Genomic DNA, 11,766 nt, shown 5'->3' with positions numbered 1-11,766 from the left:
GTACAAAATATCTTGAAAGTTGTATTATAAAAATTACTAAAACATTCCTGTCAAAAAAAATGCTATAAATCTCAATAATTTATCACTCATCGTTGCAAATACCTCATCTATCGATTGTAGGCCTACTGCGTACGTTATCCTCTAGCGCTAAAATATGCAACTTAAGTTCGGTATCTGAGCTAAATCTTGCTTATTTGGTCTATTATAATGCAGTGTGTCAATAAACATGGAATCCGTAGAAATATTTGCTTATTACTCTGCTGCAATGTGATTTCTTTTTGAGGTCATATTTAAATGTGAGCTGAACACGCCCTTTTTCTTAATAATTCCAATGTTTTTGTATTGGTGTACGTAATGGAAATGATCGTAATTTATTAGGAATTTAGTAATCACTGAGTGCTGTGTGGATGCTTTGCTTGAGGAGTGAATTTGTTTAGAGACTGAATTAGTTATTGCTGTGAAACCATGAGTGCTACCACTGGGAATTACTCAGAGTGTCTGTACAGGAATTCCGAGGGCACCCCGTGCAGACTTTGCATGAAGAAAAATGATTATTATTATAACATATTCACTTCAATTGTAGCAAGGCAGATAACTGTAGAGGATGCGTTGTATGATTTAGTCGACTTAAAAGTAAGTGGCGGGTTGCATGTTATCGATTTCCTTACCTCGTATTTTATACCGTTCCATGAACATATTTTCCACGGTACGTCTGAAATCTCTTGGTAATATTTTCATTCCTTTCTTAGGTTGCTGTGGGAGATGGCCTGCCTGCAACTTTATGTCCACTGTGCTTAAAAAAGATCATCAAATTCTACGATTTCAGGAATATGTGTCATGAATCGGACGCAGAACTGAGAAAATTTTCGTCCAGAAATAACTTCAGGGTGAGTGCTTCTTATTTTTTTTTCATTGGAAGCCTCGTGTAAAATCCACATGATGTTAAATCATTCTCGCAAACTGATATTAACTTGTTCGTGATTATGTACCGTGCTGCCCGGTATTAGTAGTTTTAAGTTTATATCAACGGGAATGAGAAATATAGCAAGATGTTTGTATTTGTTGGTAGAACTGGTTATAACAGTAACTTGAAAAAGTAACTTCGTTGTGTATTTGATAAATCACTTGCCACGACGGGCAAAGTATAATGCTTTATAACTGTAACAAACCGGTACGTGCAACGTTTGTTAAAAATCGCTTTGATTAGGCATCAAAAGTTAATGGGGTATTAAATTTATTAATGAACAACAGTAGATGGTGCTAAAGGTCCTTGTGCATGATCAACTGAGCAGTGAAAAGAGTCCAATGTCCCACATAGTGTTTCCGAATTAGTTAATCCTGACGAGGCATTAGTTATCTCGCAGTTGGTTTCTCAATGGTGACGAGTGAAGTCGTTTTTTCTTTTTGTATTGTGAATGTGAATGACCAACTCAAAAAAGATACCAATGAATATGAACATTTTTATGGAATATGTTTTCGATGTATTTCTTTTGCTTTTTACCTCCTGTTTGGTTTTAAATTCCAACACCTACAGTTACGATAATTAATAGAATCGTACTAGCGGACTTTAAGAAGTTTATTTATCATTTTTAATTTGTAATACACGAAGACATATCGAATGAAGTATTTCAACAAATCGATCGAAAATGTTTAGAACAGGTTAAGAAAATTTATTGTACATACCTAGCTATTTAGTCTAATGGTTCGTTGCAATGTTACAATATTAAGCCTATATGCATTTTTTTAATTTGTAACATATCTGATTGATTTGATAACAATATTATCTGTTAAAAATATCTTTGTCAGCTATTTATCAAATGTTTTATGTCTTTGCTTATATAAACCGTTAATGAAACGATTCTTCAATAATAATATTTTGTGTGCATGATTTTGGTACTATCAAACATCATGTACACAAAAGTGTTTTTTATTTATCGAGAGTGCGATTTTTATTTATTGAGAGTTTGAGTTTTAGTTATTACACTGTAACAATGGGTACATTTTTATAGGTATCCTAATTTTAAGAGATGTTTTTCATTGTGAAATACTATTTTTTATGTATTGAGATGTTTTTCCCATGTAAGAATCGTCATAATTGTGGCTGGGGATATTGAACACTGTATTGCTTTTTAAATCAGTAGGGGTTGTTGCATTACGGTTCTTGTGTAAATGTCTGTTTACTCCATGAATTTACCTCTGCTAGTTATTCTCTAAATAAATGAATCCAGAAATGTACACAAGAATGCATTGGGTAACACACCCAACTTGTGTGAATGCATGAATAGAAAATAGAACCTGTCTGATATGGTCCTTGCATTCATTATTCATGCATTCACACATTAACTTACATATGATATTGTGTGGTGTAAACAGGCCTTAAAAATATGGGGCGATGATTTTGATTCATCATGTATTTTTTTGGTTAACTTTTTTGAATATTCTTATTATTTGTAGACATAAGTTTTTTTTGTAAATAGCTTCATGGCATAGGGAATGGGATGTATTTCATTTTGCAGATCGATTTTGTTTAATGAATTTGAAGTACATGGAAAAATTGTTGGGGTAGAAATTGGAATGAACTACTTGAATGGGAAGGTCTTCTTTCCTAGTATATTTTTGGGATAGCTTGCATTATAATTTTAATGGCTGTCTTTCCAAAATCACCACCAGGTTATGACACACACAATAAAAACTTTAGAAAGCAGTTTTTCTTAGGCCATAATATCATACTCTGTTGTGTATGAGTGTGTTACTTTGCTTTGTGTATTATTTCTTCAGCAGATGCTTCCTCGTTGACATGTATTTTTGTGTTGCACGTTTCGGTGTCTCTTCTTGAAAGATGCAACCCATTAAGCACTAGCTTAGAATTCTAATCCTGGAGATATGTGATGAAATCACCCTGAAATAGCCTATTCTTGTGAAGTCCGCATCATCACCAGTTCATTCCTGTTCCTGGCTTCCACAAAGCGATCGTATACCCATCTGTCGATCATTTCTAGCTTGTCAGTTTTCGTTCTCCCTGATTGTATGTCTTTCTCCCACATGGAACCTGGGTAACTCTTCAGAGACAGTACATTTAAAATCTTTTGCTCTGAAAATAAGTTCCCTTCATTTTGTTGCCAGCACCACAGTTTAATCACTCCTGCTTGGATGAATCTTGGCGATATCAGTGTCAATATAGGGCTTATTCTCAAGAAGCAGTCAAGTAAAAAAATGTATAACGTCAGAAAGCAACAAATCTGAATAAGATGACAAAAAATGGCGGTGGCAGACTGGAAAAAATATACTCTCTCCGAGTCTCGAACCCTGGTCCTTCAAAATGAAAGTCCGGTATGCTACCACTGGGCAAAACTGGCTTTGAAACAATGAGCCAAATTATTTAATTAAATTCAATGTGATTGTATTTTTTAAATTTTAAATGCTTTTTTCCCTCCAACCCGGGCGTATATGGACAAAACCCTTCAACAGTATTCATATCTAATCGTCTACTTTCAAATAGAAAAGGTGTCATCTTCTTTCTTGACATCACTTGCACAAAGCCTCCATTTGAGTCAAAGAGGATAAAATGATAAAAAATAGTACACTGCATCATTCTTACCCTTAATGGGTACACTTTCATCCCTTACATTAGGCTTCCTATAATTTTCTAACAAAACATGTCTAGCCCTAATGACTTTTGAGGTATTATTTGGATCAACTTGTTTATAACCTTTTCTGGTTTCACAATAACAAAATTAACCTTTTCCCCTTAGCATCCCACTTATTTTTTTCTGATCAGGAACATGATCATATGCAGGACACCAAAAAACCCTTAAATGTTTGAATGATGAAATTTTTCCTCCCCACAACTCTTGTGGAGCCTTACCTTGAATAGCTCTATGTGGTACACGGTTTTTAATGCAGACTGCAGTGTTACAGGTCTCAGCCCAATAACCCTTTGGTAAGCCTGAATCAAACAACGTGCATCTAGTCATTACACATATTGTGCAATTAGCACATTCTGCCACACGATTCTGTGGAGGAGTATATGGGGTGCTAGTATGATGCTCTTTTCCATATACCCTTAAAAAGAATCAAACTTTTGATTAGGTAATTCAAGACCATTGTCAGATCTTACAACCTTAATCCTCATATATGTCCTGTTCTCAGCCCAAGCTTTAAATTAACTTAATCTATCAAATTTTTCACTTTTGGATTTCAAAAAATAGCAAAATGGCTTCCTGGAATAATCATCAATGAGCACAAACATGTTTTTTGCCCCACCAACTGAGACATCACTTATTCGACCACAGAGATCCACATTCACCATACACAAAACTTGATTAACAGGCATGCTGACGCCACTCCATTTGTATATGAAATCATGGACGATATGTTGAATATCCTTTTTCGTATTGCTTTAGAGCATCCCATGAATGTATTTTTAAGGAGATGAGTGTTTTTTCTCTCTTACTTTTTCTGCAGAGTTTTGAAGAACGAGGGGCAGGTGATGACAATTCGGGGCCTTCTGTGGAGACTAAGGGTTGCATTCAAGATGTGATTGAAAAGAATTCACAGCCCGCATACTCAGCCCGAACCACTGAAATATACCTTCCTGTGCCAGACTTGGTACTGCCCAGGGACAATGAGTTGGTAAGTTATGTTCTAGTACACAGTGAAACCTGATTTGAACCACCTTCAGTTATACAAATTTCTCGGTAGCGATAAGGAAGACGGTGTGTCCGTCATAAATATAAGTATATTTATGGGAAGTCACTCAAAGTAATGCAACCGTCAGTTGAGGGATTTTCTAGTTGTAACATATGAGGCAGAAAACTGAACCACACTATTCTTTTTTAGTCAATATCACTTGTACAATACTGGAAATCTTCTGATAGAAATTACTTGTATCTGATGGAGTAGGCTTGTAGATAACGATGTGAAATGCCTGTTTATGCCATTTGTCTTGGCTATAACTGGGCTGTGTCTCATTATTGCCCTCTCTTTGTTTTAAGCCATCTTTCTCCTTAATTTCAATGAAGGTTCCAGCTATAACTGTTGTGACACCTCATTACATGCATGGGTAAAGAAAATATTAAGACAATTCAATGTACAGTGGAAGCTCAATCTGTTGTTCCAGCTGTTTTGCCTCTGCTGTAAGTGGCCAAAACTCTCATTCAAACCACATGCCCTTCGAGACATCCAACTCTCCCTCCCTAGTTGAACGTTAATATTCTGGAGTTTGATCCGGGAGTTGCAAAAATATCATGAGTACATTGGCCAGCTGGAGTGATGTCAAGGAAATGAGGATTTTTTATCATCAAACGGGCTTAGTATTGTTTTTTCTTTAATTGAGTGAAGCCCATCACTATCTTCCAGTTTCAAGTGAAAGACGAGGATGAAGGTAACCTCAGTGAAGGGATTTATCCTATGCTGTACACATCAGATCCAGCAGGAATTTCAACTGATGTGTCAGACCCATTGGCCACTGATGAATTGGTGAGTTGACTTTTGCCTTGTATAGTTCTAATTTTCTACGGCACAATATCATTCCTTAATGGATTATTCCCAACACCACTTCGAACAAACGTAAAGCATTCTCCTACCCCTGATCAATAATGACCAGCTACAGAATACATTTCATGAATGAATAATTTTAAATGAATTATTTATTGTAAAGAACCTTTTTTGCTTTTTTAATGCAAAACTGACTGCTCAAATTTGTTTACTCAGCAAGTGAGAGCACTGTCATCACATGACTGAGTAGTAGAAGGGTGATTAGGAATTGAGAGTTAAGATGAGTACTGTTGAGTTTGGAACAATTTAAAGAATGACCATGACATCATGGTGCAGCTGCTAGCCCGGTCGAACAGCATAGCTCGTTCCTTATGAGAGATTGATATTCACAGGAATCAGATCAGATATGGATTTTGTGATGAAAGTGAACAGGAATTTATAGCAAGGACTAGGGATTTGTCCTTTAACATTTTTGAATGAGGTGTTGCACGTTGGCAATGCAAATCGATTACCAAAAGACGTCAAATTTTAGTGAGGTGAACTGATTTTTATTTACTTTGACTCAATTTTCTGCTGTTGTTGTTCATAGTCTTGAAACCCTTCCATTATTAATGTAATATTAATATTTTGCTTATTCTTGGATTTTTATTATTTTCTTAGAAATCAGTGCTTTTGTCTTGCTCATTTTTGAAAATTAATTATAATGCAAGGGGAAGTCCACAATTTTAAGAGCTATTTACTCTCAAGATTTTCCCAATAAAAGGGTTCCTTCTTCTTACCAAGAATTTCATTAGATTATATTGAAACAAAAAGAACTATATTGGCCAAATGTTGTTGGTTGATTAGGTAAATGTATTTCTACTAAAAGGCAATAATCGTTCCTTTGGAATAATTTATTTTGTACTGACATCCTGTAATTAAAGCATTCTTCATTATCACTGTTGTTTCTTGTACCAATTGATTATAATATGTATCAATGAAGGTTCCTCTTTCCAATAGAGTAATGCGGTAACATACAAGTGCCCTTCTGTTAAAGAAGATCATATCAGCGATGATGAAGGTGGATATAGACTCAATGATTGCACTGATGGTGCCTCAAGCAAACTGATACATCAAGACATTTCTGGTCAGGTAATACTATTTATGAACTATGTATTGTCTGTTGACCTTGAGTTACATATAAACTGTATCGGCATCTTCCTAAAATTTGTTTTTCTTATCTTTAAATATGTACTTACTTTTTCTGTTATAAATCCTCATTAATCTAACTAATGATATATGTACATCTAGAAGCAATCTTTTCCCTTTTTCCCATCCATTTCTCCATTTCCCTTTTGACTAATGTCTATATAAGTCTATCATATCTCACGCTGTAGCTGATTAAGTTTTGTTTTTTTGAAGACTTCTCCTACTATTCTCTGTTCTTCCTTGGTACTTCCTCATTCGATCCCTTTTACCTTCTACATTCTTCATGAGCAACACATTTCCAATACTTCCACTTACGACTTTCATGCGGTCGTCGATTTAAAACCTTGCTATCATTTTTAACTATGCTCAAAATGTAGTTTCCGATGAATATTTTCCATATTTTTGTATCAGTACTCTAAGCTGTGTGGAGATTCCTCTTTTCTCTAGAGTGCTCTTTGTGCAGAAGCTATTCTATTCTCTATTTCTTTCTTGCTTCATTCGTCACTGATAATTATGCCTCCTGTAGCTTGTCTGCTTTTAAGGTTATGAGATATGAAAATGACATTGTGTTGAAACCATGGTCAGGAGTGGAGATATATGTTAAAGTTTTGGAAGTTATCGTTTGTTGTTTATATTTTATCATAGATAATAATTGCATTTACACCTGAAACAATTTCACATCCTTGAAAGCACTATCGTATACCTTTTGAGCAAATATGTTGTTAAGGGTTCAATTATTTCTGGGAAAACTGATGACGTTCTACTTTAATATACATTATGTAATTTTCATATAGTTGCTGGAAGTAAAAATACCTCAAGTACACACCACTCATCAATTTTTTGTGCAGGGTAAAATAAACCTTCATATTTTCCCATTAAAGTTAAGCATCTTTTGTCCTATAAGGTAATGTATGGATAACTTTTTTCATTTACTGGAATTGCCTCCCATTATTTCTATTCTGAGTCACTTATTTTTATTAGCCAAAATGTTTGATGCCTTTAATCCTCCAGCAGGCACGCCATATTCTCTGACACTAGCGGGCACTCGTGGCACTCAGTGCAACACTTGGTTTTCCTCTGATATTAATAACAAAAACTCGAATTAAGAAGCATACATTCATTACCTTGTTTTTTAAATTAAACTTTACATAGTTTTGGCAAAAAGTACAGATTTTTGAACGCTTTTATAATTCAAAATTTTTATTAAATTTTTTTAAAGCAATACCAAAAACTCAGTTTGTACGTCTTAAGGTTTTTCACATCATTTATCGTACACATTTGGCAGGTAGTTACTGTTTCACAGTACTATCTGCAATAAAAGTTATTACACCTCCCACATTTTATTGTCGTTGATATGTTCTTTGCACGGCCACACAATACGCTATTTATTTCCTTACTTGCTGACTCGCTCAACTGGTAAGTCTTCATTTCGATAACTTGACAAGAATAATTTAATGTCAGCTGGTAGAGATAATATGTTTGACCTGTTTTTCAAGTGTGCGTTCATCAATGTGTACGATAAGGTTTTCAGGAATGTCCTCCTGCAATGTTTATCCGTAGGATTGTTTGCCCTATAAAATATGTGAGCATTGATTCCTGCGATGACCAAAAATCTATAATGTAAAACTAATGGCCACCTTTTCGTAATTCTGGACACAGAATACTAACTACATATTTGGTCAACCATGTCAACACCTGTTTTCATTGCATTGTAATCTAATATAATGAATGGTTTATTTGAACCTTCATCAGTGATCGCCTCAGCATGCATTGTTGAAAACAACAACACCACCTTGTTCTTCTTTGTAACATATGATAGGAGGGTAATGTCTTTCTGAAACTCTTAGAGAGATGACCCTACATCGCACGTATTGTTTGGCCAAAATTCAGGTGGAATCTTTTATTTTTTCAGCGTGCCAATGGTTGTAATGTTTTTGTAACGAGATGCTTGGCAAGCGGATAACTAGTACACCAGTTTTCTGTGGTAAGATTATGATTAGTTGCCTCAATTGATCCTACAAGCCTCTTGACAATGTCTACTGGTGGGTTTGACACTAAATATGAACCGTTCATCTGCTTCCCGCAATACACTTCGAGATTACTGGTGAAGAATGTTTTCACATCAAACATAGTATATAACTTTATCCCGTATTTTGCGGGTTTGCTCGGTATATATTGAATGAAACTGCAACGGCCATCTAAATGGTTGCAGCATTTTGTCAATTGTCACAAATTCGCTCATATTATACGTTTTTTGACAATTTCCTATGAACGAGTTTATTATTGTTTGGATTGCAGCTAATTTATCTGTTTGTTTTCGGAAATACCTACTTGCTCAGTAGTCAAATCCTACTGATAGCAAGAGAAACAAAAATTGCTTGTAACTCATAGCTGCCCTTAGAATTTGCATTCCTGATCCATCTGCACTCCACAATTCTAAAGCATTTGCTTGATGACCTTTTTTATGCCCATTAGAAAAAGTATACTCAGCACAGCCATAAATTCAGTTCTTGTCATTTCCTTACAATCCCTATCCCTTGAATAGTGGACAAGAGCAATTTTAGTTTGAATGTACTTGATTGTTTGCATCACAATTTCATCAATCATATCTATATCTATACATTTCAGAAAAGCCGCAGCCTCATCAGGTGTATTTCTTGCACAGTTTCATCCCTGGTAGGGTTTTCATAATGTTTTTGCTCTTGATCTTTGTAGCACCGCAAAAAGAAGTTTTTTCCACTTGCAAGATTTATCAACTTTTCCAAAAAATAATTATTCTCACCATCAACATCACTATCTTCAGGAGTTACAGGTTCTTCCACATTGCCATCAGATGTAGCTTCATCATAGTCTCTTATTACCTAGGGGTAATCACCTAGGGAATTATTTTCCTCCTCATCTGTGTCATCACTTTCCTCAATGCCGACTTCCTGTTCCTTGTCTGACTGCTCTTGCAGTACACTCAGATAGTCTTCTTGGGTAATGAATCTTTGTGCCCTAAGCAGTGTGATAACTAACTTTTGAATTTTTCTACATCGAAATCCCATAAAAGGACAACAAAGTATCCAATGGAAATTGATTCTAAAAGTGTACTCACATCATAGGGCTCACATGGGAGAAAATGCCACAGGTTCATTTCTCTCCACAAACAGCTGCTCCTACACACCAAACACTTACCTGTTAGCTCACCCTGATCCAGAGAAGGAATGGTGAATACTCTTGTGTTCCCACCAACTCACCTCACGCTACATTGTACAGAAAGAAACAATGTTGATCTATAATTGCCACTTCGGGATAGTATTACATCACCGGGCACCCATTGCACTGACAACGACGACCAGCTCAGCTAATTATTCCTTTTATTTCGAAATTCGAGATGCCACGCGCTTGAATCACAAACATAAATCTCCATAGTGCTACAAAGAAGGAATAATTGGTGCGTTTGGTTCACTGACCAAATAATAAAGTGAGACCGAAACGGCACAATGTTGCACTTTGTGCCACAGCACCCCCGCTGGAGGGTAAAATTGACTTATAAACCAAAACACAAGAAATTATTCTCCTTTCTAGACCGTATTAATTTTCCGTGGTAGTGTGTTATTATAAAACTATCTGCGATAAGTACTCAACAGGAGATTTACATAGTGAATTCGAGAAGAACATCATCATTCCCATACCCAAAAAGAAGAGAGCTGAGAAGTGCGAAGAATTAAGGACCATAAGCCTGAAGACACCTGTGTCAAAGATTCTGACAAGAATCATTTACAGGAGAATTGAACGAAGAACAGAAGAATTCCTGGATGAGGACCAATTCAGATTTAAGAAAAGCAGGGGCACAAGGGAAGCAATTTTGGCTCTTAGGATGATCATAGAGAAGAGAATGGAGAAAAACAAACCAACCTTCATAGCATTTCTCGATTTAGAGAAGGCCTTTGATAACGTGGAATGGAATTCAATGCTTAGAATTTTGAAAGAAATCGGCGTACTCTACAATGATCGTAGAATTATTCATAGTTTGTGTAAAAACCAAGTAGCTGTGATCAAATGTGGACCAAACGGTGCAGAAGCTAGAATAAGAAAAAGGGTGAGACAAGGTTGTGCGCTTTCCCCCTTAATTTTTAATGTTTACATAGAGAAAGCCATCAACGAAATCAAGCAGAAAGCTTCGGGTGTCAATATCCACGGAGAAATAATTAGTATGCTGCGATTTGCTGACGAAATAGCAGTCATAGCCGAGGCAGAGAAGGATTTGAAGAAGACGTTGACAAACATGGAAAGGACAATGGCCAGATATCAGCTGAAAATCAACAAAAAGAAGACTAAGATATTAGTTTGCAGCAAAAGAGAGGAGGGTAAAACAAACATCAACCTAGGAAAGCATAAGATTGAAGAGGTGAACGAGTTCTCTTACCTGGGAAGCCGAATTACCAGCGATGGACGGAGCAAGAAAGAAATACATAGTAGAATAGCGCAGGCGAAGAGGGCTTTCTACAAAAAGAAGAATCTTCTTACAGCTGAAAATACCAGCATACAAGTAAGGAAACAATTCATCAGATGCTACATATGGAGTATGCTTCTCTTTGGAAGCGAGGCTTGGACGTAGACAGCAGCAGAGAAGTCAAGAGTGGAAGCATTCGAAATGTGGTTCTACCGAAGAGTGATGAAGATAAAATGGATTCACCGTGTGAGTAACCAGGAAGTGCTAAGGAGAGTGGGAGAAAAGAGAAGCCTCCTAAAAACATTAAGCAGAAGAAGGGACAACTTAGTTAGCCACATTTTGAGGCACGGTGGTCTGATGAAGACAATCGTTGAAGGACCAGTGGAAGGGAAAAAGGGCAAGGGACGGCCCCGAATGAGTTATATAGGACAGGTTATAAAGGATGTGAAAGAGTATAAATATGTAGCTATGAAAAGATTAGCGGATAGGAGAGAGAAATGGAGAGCTGCGTCAAACCAATCTTAGGATTGTTGACTAATGCTGATGATGATGATGAGTGTGTTATTATATTTGTGCTCTGCATTCTCATGCAAAGTTCTACCATAAAATAAGTTTCTGTTATGAATAAGATTATATCTGGAGTT

General features: G+C 36.2%; 1 protein-coding gene across 1 annotated transcript in view; it reads left to right on the top strand.

The window, feature by feature from the left end:
* Window positions 1-224: 224 nt before the first annotated feature.
* The window catches only part of LOC124173296, a 158,312-nt gene continuing 146,770 nt past the window's right edge, over window positions 225-11,766 (top strand). Inside the window, exons 1-5 of the mRNA XM_046552815.1 lie at window positions 225-633; window positions 750-887; window positions 4,465-4,632; window positions 5,359-5,478; window positions 6,496-6,627. Coding sequence (XP_046408771.1) covers window positions 466-633; window positions 750-887; window positions 4,465-4,632; window positions 5,359-5,478; window positions 6,496-6,627 — 726 coding nt within the window. The 5' untranslated portion in view covers window positions 225-465. The remainder of the gene's footprint in view (window positions 634-749; window positions 888-4,464; window positions 4,633-5,358; window positions 5,479-6,495; window positions 6,628-11,766) is intronic.

This window comes from Ischnura elegans (genome assembly GCF_921293095.1).
Source record: "Ischnura elegans chromosome 13 unlocalized genomic scaffold, ioIscEleg1.1 SUPER_13_unloc_4, whole genome shotgun sequence".
Lineage (NCBI taxonomy): Eukaryota > Metazoa > Arthropoda > Insecta > Odonata > Coenagrionidae > Ischnura > Ischnura elegans.
This window is presented reverse-complemented; position numbering and strand designations above follow the sequence as displayed.